The 19,186-nt window shown below is 41.7% G+C and overlaps 1 protein-coding gene across 7 annotated transcripts in view; it reads left to right on the forward strand.

Annotated features, from left to right (window-relative positions):
• Window positions 1–3,963: 3,963 nt before the first annotated feature.
• Window positions 3,964–19,186, forward strand: part of nlgn1 (neuroligin 1) — a 361,678-nt gene continuing 346,455 nt past the window's right edge. The window contains exons 1-2 of one of the 7 annotated variants that reach the window (XM_078259490.1): window positions 3,964–3,975; window positions 6,091–6,445. In XM_078259490.1, the coding sequence (XP_078115616.1) occupies window positions 3,964–3,975; window positions 6,091–6,445 (367 nt within the window). Of the gene's footprint in view, window positions 3,976–6,087; window positions 6,450–7,236; window positions 7,297–10,446; window positions 10,461–19,186 lie in introns of those variants that run through there. The other 6 variants (XM_078259488.1, XM_078259484.1, XM_078259485.1 and 3 more) reach the window with 6 other exon arrangements.

Here is a 19,186-nt window from a genome sequence, read left to right on the forward strand (position 1 = left end):
ACTAGTCCAGAACACATGACCTTCTTCCTGTATTTACTTTCTTGCTCCCGCCCCCAGACACATCCGACCAATAAGAGGAGTGGACGTTCTTTCGTAGTAATGACGCATTTTGGTACGCTTGGATTTTTCCAAGTGTGAAACCAAACCAAACCGAGGGCAAATCGCTCCAAGTTTACAAACTCACCAACTGATTTGGACCAAAGCAAACAAACTACATGTGTAAAAACGCCCTAATAGCACTGGAAAAAAATTACTGGTGGTTTTTGGCATCATTGAGTGTGTGTTTTTATGTGTCAGCAGCTATGAAACCTTGTACATCCATTTATTCTTTTAAAAAGTGTCTTTTTTTAAGGAAGGAAGAGGAGGAAGAGCTTGTCTTATAATTATTCAATGCATTCTCATGAATGGGTTCCTATAATATTGTACAAAAATGTATGCACTGTATCTGTATGATATCTTACGAAGTTATGGCAACCGGTCACGTGACAGTTAAGTTTAGGCACCAAAACGACAAGTTGAGATTAGAAAAAAGGTTGTAGTTTAGGTTAAAACACTGACCCTTTTAAGTAGTACTTTGGGGACATGAACATCACTCCCCCACTTGAAAGCCCTGTGTTTTGGGACCCATTCACCACCCTGACCTCCTCCCTACATGGATTTTCATGGTGCTTCAGTCATAAGAAGTACGGCCACTAGCAGTCTCTGGCCTACAGCAGCAGTCAATGTGGGGTTTACAGTAATAAATATGTGCAATACATAACAAATTACAGTGTATTACTTTTCATAGCTATTTCAAGTTGAGTCCATTATCAAGTTGCTGCTAAAATTAGGCACATCAAGTTGATTGGACTAGATGTACTTAACTTTAGCAGGTAAACATGTCAGTGTTTGTGTCAGTTGCAATTCAACGTAAATGACTCTGGTATAGTGATTAACACAAATAAGGCATTGAGAACGGGAGACATAAATGTACCTGGCCATGAAATACAACATGTATCACCTCCTTACATATAAAAATGGATCACTGATTGTACCTGTTACTGATAGTCATGCACTGAGAGTGTATTTCCCTGGCAGTCAAGTCTGAATCATGTTTAAGAAACCATCTGTGAAAATAGTCTTATGTGTGTGCACATAGGCTACTGTTTGTGCAATTAGTGGTAAAGTCAGACCTGTGTATTCCTGCTGAATGTAGTTGATATGTTAGGTATTAAAAAGTAATGGTTTTCTCTATCTGTAGCGAAATTGTTCTAAAATATTCTATTTTACTGTACAGTCTGATGTTGCAGCCATGTTTCTCATTAAAACCACTACTCCCCTGACTTCAAACTGAAATAGAACATATGACCAACGCTTGTGAATTTAGGTTTTTGAGATACTATAGCTGGCATATTTGTAGACACAAATAGACCAGCTAAACACGGCAAGAAGGAGGAGAAATCATTCTAGTTTAGTTGAGTAGAAAGATTTTGTAATAAGAATACACAAAAATACAATACAGTGAATGGCAAGGGTAGTATATGTTTAGTTTCAGGAGTGAGAGAGTGGAGGGGTGGGGGGGACTACAATGCAGTACAAAAATGTAACTGTTCAATCATAAAAACATTGCTTTCAAACATAATCTTCATAAAACATGTATAAATATAATTTCTATGAGACCGGATTGCTGAAGGTCACCCGTAGTGAAAGGTTTTTTAGGTTAGAGGGATTAAGAAAGTTTGAGAGCCACTGGTTTAGAAATATTTCGGTAACTGAATTAAATTGTAACTTTAAAAGACTTTGAAATATGTATACCTCTGCAATTAGACACTTTGAACACCAAGTAGATGAGTCTTTTTGTATTTCTACTTAAGTGTGTTTATGTAACTGTATGTGTGTGTGTGTGTGTGTGTGTGCATGGGTGTGTGTTTTTGTGCATGTGTGTGTGTGTGTGTGTGTGTGTGTGTGTGTGTGTTGAGTGGCACATAAACTCATATCTTAGTTTCAGGTTCTAACTTATCCCAGTTCTTATCATGTTTCTCTAATTACCTTCAATTTGCTTGTGGTTCATGCTAAATTATCCATGCTCAAACTCTATCATGCACACACACACAGGAAGTGGGATTGTGAGCTTCACACTCTAGTTTGATCTATATCTCCTGCCTTTTTTCTCCTTTTCTTCCCATTATGGTTTTCCTACTGCTGATGTTGTAAATGTCTGTACTCCTTGTTGTTTCATAGCTCCCTGCCACAAATTTTCCGCCTCTCTCTGTCTGGAATGTGTGCATGCTACTATGAGGACAGGGTGCGTGGTTTCACATATAAATGTGAGTTATGTTTAGCTTGAAGCGTGTATCTCCGTGTACATATGTGTAATCATGTCATATCTCACTTGTCTCTTGGTGTCTGTGTGTGTGTGTGTGTCTATGTAAATAGTGTATTTCTGTAAGCCAACTAGACAACTTGTCATGTCAGTGTGTGTGTAGCTAAATAGGATTTCCTCAGAGTATGAATTCTGAAGGTGAGCTCATCCAGGTGGAACATTGACTCCTAAGCAGTGTGAAAAAACAAAAACAAAAAACATACTGTGTATGACAAGCCTTTATGTTCCACACACACACACACACACACACACACACACACACACACACACACACACACACAGTGCGTCTCACTATCTTTGTGGGGACCCTAACCTTAACCATCACAACTAAATGCCTAACCTTAACCCTTACCCTAACCCTAACCATAACCTAATTCTAACCCTAACCCGAAAACCAAGTCTTAACCCTCAAACAGCCCTTTAAACTTGTGGGGTCCAGCATTTTGGCCCCACAAAGCTGTCCGGACCCCACAAGTATACTGTATTCCCACGTATTGGACCCCACGAACGTAGTTAAACAAGAACACACACACACACACACACACACACACACACACACACACACACACACACACACACACAAGCATATAGATTTCCTACTGAAAATACCTTCTGTCTGGTTCTTAAAAGTGAGAAATGAATTTGGATTGTATTATTAGTTATTTGGATTCAATTATTAGTTGACTTCCCTCCTTGTCTCAGAAGATGTTTTTTTTCCACTAAGCTCACTTTATGTATTTTGTACATTTTGTTTCCTGTACATGTTTTTCACATTTTAAAACAAATCTTATTCTTCCTTCCCTTGTTTGGTATTTTGTATTAATTATTGCAATATTAATTGCACAACAGTTGGCTGCCTTGCACAAATGGTGACTGAACAAAATTAATAGTTTCCCTTAGTATGGAGCCCAGAATTGGGACAAATATTTTAGATGTTAGAAAAAAAAACTATTTTTCCTCTCTCTTTTTTGTGTTCTCTCACAAAACGTTTGGATTACATCAAGAAATATTTCTTTTGTCTTCCGCCAGCAGCAATAGCAATTAAATGTAACACGTGCATGTTGCGTTGCATCATATGATACCCATATATCTCACCAGACAAGTAGTAGTAAAAGTACAATAGCTAAGATGTGCTGTTCTGGGAAAGAAATGTAATAAATGGTTCCTTATTTGGAGAGTTGATGTATGTCAACACTGGAAAATAGGACAACAGCATATTGTGACACACTGATGTGCGGGGTCGCATTGATAATGACTGATTTGACATGCAGCATATGCCACAGGTGTGCTGCACTGAAGACCTCTGGCCCAGATCATTCAGAAGCATATTGCGACAAGCAAATAACCAGAAAACTTAAATTTGGCACAAGAAGTGCACAAATTACAGTATACTTTATTCTCGTAATATAATTTTAAATAAAGCTGTATAAGGGTAAATTCAGCAGTACCAGCAGTATTGTTTGGGTTCTTTGGCCTTTATTATAGGATAGCTGAAGACAGGAAAGGGGGAGAGAGAGTGGGATGACATGCAGCAAAGTGCCACGGGTCAGGTTCAAACCCGGACTTCTGCAGTAAGGGCTGAGCCTTAGTACATAGGGCACATGCTCAACCAGGTGAACTACCAGGGCGCCCCAACAAGTTATACATTTTGAGATTGAAGTCTCAACCATATTCAACTTATTGATTGTTCATGCAGTTATATGTCAAAATTCTCCTCCTAACTTGTAGTTCATTGTCATACTGTTATGTATTTCAACCCCACCGCCGGACATTCTGATTCTGAAATGACCGATTCAGTTCAAAGATGTTCCAATGCTGTTTTTAAATGTTTTTTAAATTCTTACTTTCTACAATATTTGCAGGGACTAACTTTTGTATGCCTAAGGGAAAATTCTGGTCTCCTGCATGAAAATCTAAAACGCTACGCACACATCCAACACCTTGATCTGAGATTCTGCATTGCTACATAAAGGGCACACTACTTCTTACATTGGCACTGAGCGGTGGCATTCAAAAACCTGTCACAATATCCGCTTTTATTCTTAATGCCTGCCAGTCTTACTGCTTCTGGCAGTATGCATCCAAGTCTATGGCTCTCTCCCAAAACTCCACTCACCCAAATCTCCCAAATCTCCACTCACTACAGCCTGGTCTCACGGCAGTTCGTGTAAATGTCACGCTATTTTTAATCTATTGATACGTGTTCACGGGGACGTTTTTCTCGTTTTGTACGTAGTGGCCAGCACGAAAATGTGAAGTAATGTATTTCAATAGGAAGCATATTTCGTGGTCACAGCACGAAAATGGTAGGGAGTAGTATAAAGAGCCAAAAATCCGTGTAGGGATGCTGGTCGGGGTGGTGGATGGGTCAAACAACACAGGACTTTCACCCTGGGGATACGCGTCCCTCGTGTGGCGTTTTGTTTCCCTTAGTCTTCCTAATCACAACCGTCCCGTTATTGTCGCGCGTCCTGAGTGGCCGTCTCCCGGCGTGTGAGGCACCCTTTCCCTGTAGTGTTTTTCCTAAACCCAACCTCCGCCATCCCGTTATTGTCCCCTGCGGCCGTCTCCAGGCATATGGGGCGTCCTTTTCGGCCGTCTCCCGGCGTGTGAGGCATCCTGTCCCAGTAGGGTATTCTGTGCTGGCCACCACGTAAAAAAGGAGAAAAACGTCCCTGTGAACACGTATCAATAGATTAAAAATAATGTGACATTTACACAAACTGCTGTGCGACTGGGTTTCCCACTAGTACGGAGTGTCACACTGACAGCTCTGGAGGGTACTCCGCATTAAGTGTAGGGTATACAATTGAACTGTAAGACAAACTCCACCATAACCAGGAACCATTTATCAACAAGCATGACATGACTTGCTTGTTAAGCTGTTGAGTAATATAACCTACTGTCATGTGCTATAAAGATGTTATGTTCCTTTTAAATTGATTGATATCTGTGCATATAATTAGTTTAGAATGTACTCTCTTCCTGTGAATGTTGACTGTAGCTTTGTTTCTGCGTTGCAGTGGACAGCCTTTGGATTGGACCGAACTACTCCAAGTATAACCACTACAACTACTGCACCACTACTCCTGCTTCTGCTGCTGTACATGGCAGTCATCTCAAAATGATGTAAACCCTTATCACTGACTGGCTTGTCTACCTTCTGAGAAGTGGAGCTTGAAGATGATATCTTTGCTGTTTCCTTCTTCATTGCAGTGGATGTTGGCAGGACCTTTTTGAGGAATATTTTCCATATCATGAGGAATATATCTCAGTTTTCCCTTTAACAAGCTGTTGGAAACTGATGGCTGCTACAGGATGGTTTGCACTGCCTGGATTTAAAAAAAGGATCATTAGCAACCACGACCTATTCTGCTCCGGAGTTACCCACTTTCTTATGCCTGTGTGTGAATGTGATTTTAGTGTGATTGTTTGTTTGTGTTTGCATCTGCATGGCTTAAGTGAGAGATAGAAAATAAGGAATTTGTACAAAGTAAGGACAAGAAAGGAAGCAGCAGACAAGTTGAAAACAAGGTGTGGCAGCTATGTCACAGTGGAGCCACTATTCAAGGACTGGGTGTCAGCTACTTCAGACAGCCAAGAGTGGGAGCAGGATGATGGGATACGTAAGGCTTGAAGGTTCCTTAAGCAGCGGACGGTGGGTGTCCTCTCTAATATGGCTGGGACTGCTGCTTCTGCAGCCATCTCCGGCTGCTGTGTCGGCTCAGAAACTTGACGAGAATGACCCAGTGGTCACCACCATGTACGGAAAGCTGCGTGGTGTTAAGAAGGAGCTCAACAACGAGATCCTGGGTCCCGTCGTGCAATTTCTGGGCGTCCCGTACGCTGCTCCGCCCACTGGCGAGCGCCGCTTTCAGCCACCTGAGCCACCGGCGTCGTGGCCGGAGATCCGCAACGCCACACACTTTGCCCCGGTGTGCCCTCAGAGCATTGTGGAGGGCCGCCTGCCGGATGTGATGCTGCCGGTGTGGTTCACCAACAGCATTGACATTGTGTCCACATACGTCCAGGACCAGAGTGAAGACTGCCTCTATATTAACATCTACGTCCCCACTGAGGATGGTAAGTTAGCCTGCGGGCACAGGGCAGGATGATTGTGGGGACAGCGGGTAGTGGGGCGGAGGGTATTTAACCCACAACATTCTGGTAGAGAGAAGGGTGTGTTGTTTCTTTCTCTGTCCCTGTCTGTCTGTCTGTCTGTCTGTCAGTAGAGGAAAAAGCATGACCTTTTGCATGTTTAATGTGCATGACACTTATAGTACATAGGTGTGTTAGAGTGGTTTTGTGAAAGAAAGAAAAGTGTTCATGTGTGTCTGTGTGGCATCCATTGAGGCCAGTTAATCCTATTTTCATTCCACTCAATAGCTGCCTTGATCTTCGTCCTTCCATTTTCCATCCTATCCAACCTTTCCTCCTCTTCTACCTTCCTGTGGCTCCTATTACTCCTTCTCCCCTTGTTCTCCACTCCTCTTTCTCCTCATTGCCTTATTTGCCCTCCTCTACGTACTCCCTCCCCTACCTCATGTCTGTCGCTCATCATAGCCTATTGTGCTCCACCACAATGGCTACAGTTCATTAAACAAGACAGTCGTTGTCATGATCATCACCGATTGATTTGGCTGACTGGCTGAATGACTGGCTGGCTGACTGAACACGGCGCTGATTGAGCTAGTGTGTGTGTTTCATTCTTCCCCTGTCTTTATTTCTCCCTTTCTCCACTCTTTTCTTTTTTAGTCAGTCAGCTTTGTGTGCGTGTGTGTGTGCGTGTGTGTGCGTGCATGCCAGCCAGCTCCTGTGTGCGTTGAGCGTCCAGGGGCTCCATGTTATTCTTTAGTTTTTTATTCATTTTACAGTCAAAAGAATATCCAAGGAATGTGCCAGGAAACCGGGCAAGAAAATATGTAGACAAGGAGGTATGTATGATCTGATCGCAACCTATACAATGCCACAGAAGGAAGAAACTAGTAGGAAAAAAAGAAGAACTATGTGGAACAGCAGAGAGCAATAGTGAGATCAAGGTCTACGAATTATTCAGGTCTTGACTCATGGCATCTGTAGGTTTTCAGAATGCTAAATTTAAGAGACAGGACCTTTTAAACGCTACCTGGAAGTAAATTTAAGGCCATTTTTAAAATCCAAAGTAGGAAAACCAAGCTGTCAGAACGAGTCTTTCTCTGACTGAACATACCTAATGCAATTCAATGAGCAGAGGAAAGGAAAGACCCTCACATTTGCTTGACTTGGTGAGGGCCATTAGATATCCTTTAGATATTAGCAATAACATATTTGCTACTACAACCCTGAATCAGCCATGCAATTTGTAGACCTTGTGATGGCTGGTTAAAGGGGTGGTTCAGAATTTTGGACATAGGACCTCATTTCCAAGTTAGCCAGTGTGTTATTTATCAGTGGAGACCGTTTAACACTTTTCATCCAGTCCTTCCATTTGTAGAGTTTGCTGGTGCTAGGCTAGCGCAAGTCAACAGTAACTGCTAGCCTGCCATTAAAAACAGTCTTACCCACTCCACAGTACACCCGAGGCAAATAAATTATAACGCCAGACTATCGATGTAAATGTATTTTGATATAATAATGTTTGAAATAAAACTACCCTTGCATCGCATTGCAATAGTTATACTTTGTTCCCTGTACTTAGTAGCATAGGCTACAGCAGCGGAGGAGTTATATTACCTAGGCTAGTGGTTAGCCCTGCCAGGTATCTACCAAGAGTGTAGCTATACCGTTAGCTAATGTAACTCTCCACAATGCATTGAACTGTAACGTTATCTCCACTAACACTGTCAGTCTCAGTCTATCAGTAGCAGCTAGGCTAACGTTATGAAAGGGGCTAGCTTTATTAGCTGGAGTAGCCTACCAAAAGTTATTATCTGCTCATCAGTAGTGTTTGGTGCATCTGGAAAGACGGATGGAACCGCATTTGTTGTCAGTGACTTGTGGGTCCCTGAGTCTTTTAGTTTGCGGGGTTTTTCAAAGTCGTCTGGTCTAAAATGATCACTACATATTCGCCACTTGAGTAGAGTCTCGCCCACTTTCTTGATTTCCAAGCCAGCAGCAAGAAGCCACAGTTGGTTCCTTTCTGGATCTTGCAATGGAAATTTGTGGAAACTTTGTGGTGCCCATCTGTAGCGTTTATTTTTACAATTTCTAAATGCACACTGAATCACCATGTTGCCTAGTCCTTAGTTTCCAATCCAATGTTTCAATACCACCTAGGCTGTATGTACTAGGCTACTACTAGTGGCGCTTTTCCATTACGTGGTACCTGCTCGACTCGCCTCAACTCTACTTGCCCTTTTTGGTTTTCCATTACAAAAAACAGTACCTGGTACCTGCTAACAGGTACTTTTTTTAGTACCACCTCAGTTGAGGTTACAAGCGAGCTGAGCTGTCAACCAAAAGGTGACATGAAAGTGACAGAGGGGGGTGTCCTGAACAAACCCGCCATTTTTTTGTGCTACCTCCAGCTTCATTTGAAACAAAATGTGTCTTCTGGCTGTGGCAACAACAACACACCTTTGACGTTCTGTGTGTGTGTGTCGCGTTAGGTCACGGCAGTTTACTGCGGCGCCGCTATGACGACCAGCCACGCTGAGGCGGTACTAAAATCTGCAATGGAAAACGGAAGCACAGTGAGGCGAGTAGAGTCGAGGCAAGTAGAGTCGAGTCGAGCAGGTACCATGTAATGGAAAAACTGGAATGCGCTTCTCTGTTTACTTTTCGGCGCAGTACTACTAACCGGAGCAAAGTAAAATTCCTCCACTGCTGAGAAACTAGTCCCTCAAACTGTAATGCGATCATTGAGATGCAAGGGTAGTTTTATTTCTAACATTATTCTATCAACAGACATTTACATCGATAGTCTGGCGTTATCATTTATCTGCCTCGGGTGTACTGTGGAGTGGGTAAGACTGTTTTTAGTGGCAGGCTAGCAGTTACTGTTGACTTGCACTAGCCTAGTACCAGCGACCTCTCCAACTGGAAGGACTGGATGAAAAGTGTTGAAAACGGTCTCCACTGATAAATAATACACTGGCTAACTTGGAAATTAGGTCCTATGTTGAAAATTCTGAACCACCCCTTTAATGGCAAGGTAGTGTTGCACCACACTCCCTGCTCAATTGATATGTGCTCTCATTGGCCAGCAAGATTTGGAGATCTGATTGGCTGCTAGATCAGGGGTCATAAAGTGTTTAGTAATGATGGTTGATGTGTGAAGAGATAGCAGCATATTATATCAGGCACACACACACACACACACACACACACACACACACACACACACACACACACACACACACACACAGTGATGTACTGTAGTTGTATGCAGTGTTAAACAAGATGAGCTCAGGCTGGACCTTGACTGTGTAATCTCCATTAAAAGGAAGCAGAGCTGTGTTCAGGTTGGCTCCAGCTACTGTATCAAGCATTGTTTCATCAAGATAATGCCATCCTCCTCCCCTCTGTCTCTCTCTCCCTGTCTCCCAGCCTCTCCCTCTCTGGATGTGTGCACATTTTTATGTGTATGTTCGTGTGTGTGTGTGTGTGCGTGTACGCGTGTGTGTGTGTGAGAGAGAGAGAGAGAGAGAGAGAGAGAGAGAGAGAGAGAGAGAGAGAGAGTTGCTGACAGTGTCCTTGATAAGGTCTGGGGGTGTTAATGTCATTTTCTTGGCAGCAGCCTGCATTACCACTTTGTATACATTTGTCCTCTTCTTACAACACAGATACATAAAACTCTCTCCTCTCCTCAAACGTGATACACAGAGGGGAAATGCATTTCAACTGTGAGATTAGAGAGGCTTGTATATTAGTCACACAGCATGGAAAGTCATCATTATAAAATCAAGACCCAGACAATATGTTGATTTTTTTTAAGGGAGCTTAGGTTTAAAAAACAATGTATCTTGCACAAAAAAGATGAGCAAGATGGTGGATATCTACCTTCATACAGTAGAAGCTGTTTTGCTTAGTTGTTTTTTGGCTTTAGTTTACCACCCACTAGCTGTGTACTGAGCAAAAAATAATGTATTCCTGTGAAATTTTAGGGAACCACTCAAATGTATATACAGTACTCTCACAGTATACATGTCATTAAGCAAAGCCCTGTACAGTTGGTCTGCTATATATATACATTTGTCCATAGGTAATTAAATTGTACATATTACATTACATTTTATTTAGCTGACGCTTTTATCCAATCCAATAAGTGCATTCAGCCATGAAGGTACAAACTCCAAACAGCAAGAATCAAGTACAAGTACATTTACTTAAAATAAGCCAAACTACAAAGAGCCACATGTAGGTGAATTTTTTTCAGAATTTTTTTCTGCTAAGGTGCAGTCGGAAGAGATGTGTTTTTAGCCGGAGGCAGAAGATGTGTAGACATTCAGCTGTCCTGATGTCAATGGGGAGCTCGTTCCACTATTTCGGAGCCAGGACAGCCAACAGTCTGGATTTCACTTGAGTGATTAGGTGTCCCTCGCAGTGAGGGAGTAGCAAGCAGACTGGGCGATACAGAGCGGAGTGGACAGGCTGGGGTGTAGGGTTTAACCATGTCCTGGATGTAAGATGGGCCTGATCCGTTCACAGCATGGTACACACGTACTTGTGTCTTGAAGACGATGCAGGAAGCAACTGGTAATCAGTGAAGGGAGCGGAGGAGTGGTGTAGTGTGAGAGAACTTGGATAAGTTGAATACCAGTCGAGCTGCTGCTCTCTGGATGAGCTGCAGAGATCGGGGGTCACTTGCAGGCAGACCAGCCAGGAGGGGTTTGCAGTAGTCTAGACGTGAGATGACCAGAGCCTGAACAAGAACCTTAACGACCTTCTGGGTTAAGGGGACATATCCTTCTGATGTTGTGCAGCATGTATCTACACGATCGGGTTGTTGCAGCAATGTTGGCAGTAAGGAAGAGTTGGTCGTCGAGTGTCACACCCAGGTCCCTAGCAGTCTGTAGAAGGGACTACCACAGAGTTCTCGATGGTGATAGTGAGGTCTTGGGTGGGAGAGCCCTTCCAAGAGGTGTGTGGACATCCAATAAGAGATATCAGTCAGACAGGCAGATATGCATGCTGCTAACTGTGTTACAGACTGTGGAAAGGGAGAATTAGTTGTCTGCGTAGCTGTGGTAAGAAAAGCCATGTGAGTGAATAACAGAACCAAGAGAGTTACTGTATAGAGAGAAGAGGAGGGGACCCAGGACGGGAAAATGTGTGACCCCGGTTGTGAGTGGACAAGGTTCTGACACAGATCCTCTCCAAGTTACCCGATAGGTGCGGTCTTACCAGATCCTGATGGGGGGAATAAGGATCTGGTTGTTCACTGTGTCAAAGGCAGCAGAAAGGTCCAGAAGGATGACCACAGAGGAGAGAGAGTCTGCCCCAGCAGTGTGAAGTTGCTCAGTGACAGCAAGGAGGGCAGTTTAAGTTGAGTGGCCTACCTTGAAAGCAGACTGGTGGGGATCAAGACGATTGTTCTCAAAAAGATAATAACTAAATTGATTGAAGAAAGCACGCTCAAGTGTTTTGGAAAGAAATGTAAGAGAGATAGGTCTGTAGTTGTTTATTTCAGACGGGTTGAGGGTGGGTTTCTTGAGGAGAGGGGTTACTCTTGCTTCTTTGAGATAATTTGGGAAACAGTACGGAGGACAAGGAGGCGTTAATGAGATGGGTGAGCAAAGAAAGGTCGGGGAGCAATAGACTGGAGAAGGTGAGAAGTGATGGGGTCAAGGGGGCAGGTGGTTGGGCGGGCAGATGTTTGAATATTGTTGTACAGTAATGTGCTATGGCCTTCACAACCTGGCTGAAATTAACTAAACTGCTAAAAGTGAAATGTTGGACTTTGCAAGTAAAAGTTCCTTATTTTCTATCTCTCTTTTACACCATGCAGGTGCAAAAACAAACACACAATCACACTAAAATCACATTCACACACAGTCATAACTAAGTGGGTAACTCGGAGCCGAAGAGGTCGTGGTTTTCTTAGATCCAGGCACTGCAAACCATCCGGTGGAAATGTAGCAACCATCTGTTTCCTACAGCTTGGTGAAGGGAAATCTGAGAAATATTCATCACAATAATTTAGAATAAAAGTAAAAACTAAAAAACTAAAAACTCGTCTTCTATTTGCAGCCTTAAAAATAACAGCTATTTATCTGGACTTTAAAATACTAGACCCTAAAAGGTTAGGTTGGTTAAGTTTAGCTTGTCAGCAGATGTTAGCAGTTAGCAGATGGCTGCAGTACAAAGGTGAGCACACATCTTTTGAGACATGTTGTGGAATAACTACTAGTTATAAATACACTATAGCACTGGTCAATATGAACAAAACTTATCGAAAGCAGTCATCTCAGAACAGGTATATAAGCTGCTGCTTTCTTGTAAGCTGTTACCTAACGGCCATGTTTTGATGAAATGTTACATCAGGAACATGAAAAAAGGTTAAATGCAATCCCATTTGTAGAATCATGTAATATTGACGTTTTTGTCTGGTGAGTTGTGCAGGGTATAAAGTGTATTCATTTGCTCCAATGTATGCATATTACCTCATTTAAATATGTGCAAATAGCACAAGATCACCGTTGGCATGTCTGTCTAGTTGTATCAGTTCTACTGCATCAAATATGTGCTGGTAATCATACAGTTTTGAAATCTACAGTCCATAGTTTCCTTTACAGTGGCAGAGCCTATTTCTGTGGATACTTTTAGTTCAGTCATCATTAGTAACACAGTAGCACCAAGTGTGGTCAGTGGTGCATGGTGTAAGTGGACAGATCATGTTACTGGGTAATTTCATGGCTAGATGCCACAGGGTTAGATTGGAAGAAATACATTAGTGTGGTTGGGACTCAAATCAGTCATGATCAATCAAATCAACTGTCCTCAGTTGTTTTAAAGTAGCACACATAGTGCCACAACACTACAACTGTTTTGTGATGAAGAGAAAAGTTCCGATGATTGATTGAGAACTGATGATAAGACTGATAATATGGCAGCAAAAAAGCTCTGTCCAAACAGAAACTGATGTCCCTGAGCTGCTGGTGAAAAATCATTATGAGTGAATATGTGTAACCTTAGAAAGGCTTAGAAATTCGGAACTTACAATGTTCCCAAAGATCTTGAAGACTCATTGATCAATTCTTGAAAAGGTTAAGAAAACATTTAGACTGAGAATTGGGATGGGCCACTTACATATACATTTTGTCTTTAATTATTGGAAATTTGACTGGAAGAGCTTTTGTTAGTGTCACTCTGCACATAACCATGGCCAACCCATTTTACTTTCCAACTCATCAAATAGGGCAGCTTGGTCAGTGGCCCTCAGCATGTGAAACTAACGCACAAGGCACCCTTTCAGCATCTGTATGGGACACACCGGGCTCTCACAGCAACTGCTCGACCACGGCGCTGTAACATGAAGTATATGAAGAGAGACAATGGTAGGGAGTAGTAGCAAAGATGCTCTTAACAGTCTCTAGTAGTATTAAAAGATCAAAACTCAACTAAGAAGGAAGGTTAGGTGGTGGATGGGTCAAACAAACATAGGACTTCCACCCAGGAGACTAGTGTTCGTGTCCATAATTTAATCAGTGATTAAACAGACATACAGCTCCGCCAGGTAATGTCTAGATAATTTCAGGTTTGCAGTGAATGTGTGAAAGGGGCTTTATTAACTTTGAATGACATTCTGTAGCTGGTAGGTAGTGATGCAGAAATTTACATATTTACAAATGCTTTTATGAATTTCAGAGCTTTTTTTAAAATCTGGTATTGATAAAGAGACGGTAAAGATGGTAAATATTTTATATTTAAAATAATACACGAAAAAAAAACAGGGACCAAAAGACAAGTAGTTCTAAATAGCTATTTGTGGTTCATTTTGCATTTTTGGACCATTTTTTTCTTCTTATTGCCCAATCTGTACTTTTACTAACTCTGTCTCCACCTAAACCGACGGCTGACTGCAGGCATGTTCATGCCTCAACCCTGCAGGTTGTCAAAAGGCATTATGGGTAACAGAAAAACACAAGCTGATGCAGAAGTACATGCAAGAGGGTGATGGAAAGTTCACATAACACAAATTGTAACATTTTGAATAATAACAGAAAATACCCTAAGACTATTAAATATATTAAGATGAAGATAATCCCAAACTGACAATGTCAGAACAGAACAGTGTCAGAATATCAGTTGTTTTGTGAAAAAGATAAGGTTCTCTGCGCTTCTGCAATCCACAACAATCTGGTGCAACCACGGCAGGACAAAACAGTGTAGAGTAAAAAAGAATCGCCGGTGCAACACAGATGTCTTCTTACTTTATAGTTTTTTAATTTTTTAAGGTGCATGACCTTAAAAAAAAAGCAAAAAAAAGAAGAAGACATCTGTGTTGCACCAGCGATTCTTTTTTACTCTACATCAGTTGTTTTGTCTCCATTAGTTACGAGGTTAATCATCCTTTTTTGATTTTTAGTTTTTTTAGATTTTGTGGTTGTTTCAGTGTCTATGCACCTTATAGTATATGGCATTTTAGCAGCTAGTGACAAAAGTCAGTACTACTAAAAATGAACTACTTTCTGGAAACAAGCAAGGAAATTAGGAACTTTCTTAACACATTTTTGAAACAGTTTTAAATAAAGCAACGAGACAAAACCATTTTAGAACATTGCAGAACTGGCTTGTCTCAGCCCGACACAGGCCAGCTGATGGTGGCGCCTCAGCTTGTGAAGTAGGCAGTAGCTGGTTTTTGAATGTGAGGGACATTATCTGTTTGAATAGCCAATCAGCTCGAAAGAGAGAAATAAACACACACACACACACACACACACACACACACACACACACACACTATACAATATACTGTATATATAATTAATATACTCTGCTTAACGCAGTACAAACTGCCTTAAACCATATTTACACATACAGACTCAAAAGGTGATCATTGCTGTCAGGCAATTTGTCCCGGAAGCCTAATCCTAACTGTCACGTTGCCCCATGACAGTCACGTTTTTGTGGCTAAACTTAACGGTCACAGCCACTGTTACAACATACCCGGCTCCCAGTTGCCTTTTGTCGGCTTACTGTAACGACTAAACGTAGGCTAACTGTCACTTGACCAGTCGGCAATTGCCGTAATTTCATAAGATATCAAATGAATTGTTGTGCATGAGTTTTCGTACAATATCATATGAACCCATTAATGAAAATGCATTGTTGCGGTCAATTGCTTTCAAATTCTCTACAATGGAACTTTACAAGCTACTAGGAGTTGAATAAGAAAAACAATACTGTACACAGAAAGTTGCTTTGGAAATGACTATTTTGTTGTGTGCCAATATAGTGAACACATAAGACGATTAACTAACCAGTTGGAGCTGAGTTTAAAAATTACAGACTCAAAGCTAAACATGCCGGCAAGATTTAGGATAATGACAAAAAAGAAATAGCAAGCCACTTTGAGTCCATATGTGTGAACACAGATTTAAAGGAATAGATTGAAATTTTGGGAAATACAGGTGCTGGTCATATAATTAGAATATCATGAAAAAGTTGATTTATTTCAGTAATTCCATTCAAAAAGTGAAACTTGTATAATGTATACATTCATTCCACACAGACTGATATATTTCAAGTGTTTATTTCTTTTACTTTTGATGATTAGAACTGACAACTAATGAAAACCCCAAATTCAGTATCTCAGAAAATTAGAATATTGTGAAAAGGGTCAATATTGAAGACACCTGGTCCCACACTCTAATCAGCTAATTAACTCAAAACACCTGCAAAGGCCTTTAAATGGTCTCTCAGTCTAGTTCTGTAGGTTACACAACCATGGGGAAGACTGCTGACTTGACAGCTGTCCAAAAGATGACTAGTGACACCTTGCACAAGGAGGGCAAGACACAAAAGGTCATTGCTAAAGAGGCTGGCTGTTGACAGAGCTCTGTGTCCAAGCACATTAATAGCGAGGCGAAGGGAAGGAAAAGATGTGGTAGAAAAAAGTGTACAAGCAATAGGGATAACCGCACCCTGGAGAGGATTGTGAAACAAAACCCATTCAAAAATGTGGGGGAGATTCACAAAGAGTGGACTGCAGTTGGAGTCAGTGCTTCAAGAACCACCACGCACAGACGTATGCAAGACATGGGTTTCAGCTGTCGCATTCCTTGTGTCAAGCCACTCCTGAACAAGACACAGCGTCAGAAGCGTCTCGCCTGGGCTAAAGACAAAAAGGACTGGACTGCTGCTGAGTGGTCCAAAGTTATGTTCTCTGATGAAATTTAAATTTTGCATTTCCTTTGGAAATCAAGGTCCCAGAGTCTGGAGGAAAAGAGGAGAGGCACAGAATCCACGTTGCTTGAAGGCCAGTGTAAAGTTTCCACAGTCAGTGATGGTTTAGGGTGCCATGTCATCTGCTGGTGTTGGTCCACTGTGTTTTCTGAGGTCCAAGGTCAACGCAGCCGTCTACCAGGAAGTTTTAGAGCACTTCATGCTTCCTGCTGCTGACCAACTTTATGGAGATGCAGATTTCATTTTGCAACAGGACTTGGCACCTGCACACAGTGCCAAAGCTACCAGTACCTGGTTTAAGGACAATAGTATCCCTGTTCTTCATTGGCCAGCAAACTCGCCTGACCTTAACCCTGTAGAAAATGTATGGGGTATTGGGAAGAGGGCGACGCGATATGCCAGAGCCAACAATGCCGAAGAGCTGAAGGCCACTATCGGAGCAACCTGGGCTCTCATAACACCTGACCAGTGCCACAGACTGATCGACGCCATGCCGCATTGCTGCAGTAATTCGGGCAAAAAGAGCCCCAACTAAGTATTGAGTGCTGTACATGTTCATACTTTTTCATGTTCATACTTTTCAGTTGGCCAACATTTCTAAAAATCCTTTTTTTTGTATTGGTCTTAAGTAATATTATAATTTTCTGAGATACTGAATTTGGGGTTTTCATTAGTTGTCAGTTCTAAAAATCAAAATTAAAAAATAAACACTTGAAATATCTGTGTGGAATGAATGTATACATTATACAAGTTTGACTTTTTGAATGGAACCACTGAAATCAACTTTTTCATGATATTCTAATTATATGACCAGCACCTGTACACTTATTACCTTTCTTGCAGAGTGTTAGATGAGATTGACATCATTCTCGTGTCTGTATGGTAAATATGAAGGAATATAAGGAGATGGTTAGCTTGGCTAGCTGGCCTGGCCTCTGTCCAAAGGAAAAAATCAGTCTGCCATCACTTCTAAACTTCACTTATTAACACATTATTTCACATTTGTTTTAATCTGTAATAAAAACTCACATGTAAAAATGACAAGTTGTACTTTTACTGTGGGTTATGGCTGGCCTCTTGGCCAGGCGCAGTGAATGAGGACAAATAAAATAACTGGGACAAAGATTCCTACTCCCTAAGATAGCTGTCCATTAACTAGCATTAAAGTTGATTTACATTTTTAAATACAACTTGACATAGATGACAGTTTGTGAACCCAATTTAGTTAGAAAGCATTGGAAGTCAAATGATTAACATAGGCTATTGATTATCTAAAAAAAGAAGTCTGTATTGATTATGATGTACCACCTGACCAGAGGTAATTCTCAATACACTCGGATCCATTTTGATCCGCTCGAGTATTAGTCATATAGACCCAAGTTTTGTGAAAGGTAAAACAATCTGATTGGACTGAGTTTAATTTAGAACTGGTCCTAGGTAGACCTGTAAAAGCCTCCACTCTAATGTGTGGATTAACAGCACCCTGTCATTTGCTGTCTTAGTCGCTTTTACTGTCTATGCCAGCTGCTGGCTGAGTACTGGGGTCCTACAACAAACTGCTTGTGCGCTTAATGGAATCAACTGCTCACCCTTTAACGCTGTCAGACCTTGTAAAACAAAGGAGGAAAAAAAACTCTCTTTAAGGTGTCTCCATGGTGGGTTGGAACTCCCTTTATGTTTACTTTATGTTGACTTAAGCACTGGGCTTTTAAAACCCAAACTAGGACATTTAACTGCAAACTAGGCCATTTCCCAGCGCATGTACAAAGCTGTTTAATATCTCAAATAGTCCCGGAAATATTTCAACATGTTGCATTATTCTGAAATTTCTGTGTGCTGTGCCCACTCCTGAGGGGTTTAGAATAGAAGCTCCATTGTTGATGTGAATTTCGTCAAGATGCAGGCAACTTCACAGAAGGTGAATTTTTTTACTGTTTTCCTTCATGACTCCCCTTCTCCCTCATCTCTTTTTTCCCCCTGTGTCTCTTGCTTTCCATCTGATCTATATCTGCACCAGTTGGCTTTTTCCCTTGCGTCTGTCTCTGTCTTTCTATCCGTCCTGACCTATTCACCCTCCCACATCTCACTTTCCCTCTCTGTCCTTTTCTCTGGCTCCTGTCTTTTTCTCTTTTATTCCTCGGGCTTGTCCCAGTTTTGTAGTCGTTGAAGGAGGCTCCTGTGGGAGGGGGCGCACACACATGCATACAAAGATACACAAACAGAGTGGAGGAAATATAAGGCACGAATAGGCATGGCCCGTCTTGTGTTTGGGTCTCTTGAGGGGCTCTGTCACCTTCACTCACAACTTAACTTCTCCGTGCTGGTAGTGTTTCTTCTTATGTTAGTGCGTTGTGATATGTGTGTGTGTGTGTGTGTGTGTGTGTGTGTGTGTGTCTCTGTCTGTCTGTCTATCTAGATGTATCCATGGATTTGGGTATCTGTGTATGTGTCAGGATAACTTTGAGTTCTGTCCTCTCTGACAGGGTTTTGTGTCAA

Source organism: Sander vitreus, chromosome 9 (assembly GCF_031162955.1).
Source record: "Sander vitreus isolate 19-12246 chromosome 9, sanVit1, whole genome shotgun sequence".
Classification (NCBI taxonomy): domain Eukaryota; kingdom Metazoa; phylum Chordata; class Actinopteri; order Perciformes; family Percidae; genus Sander; species Sander vitreus.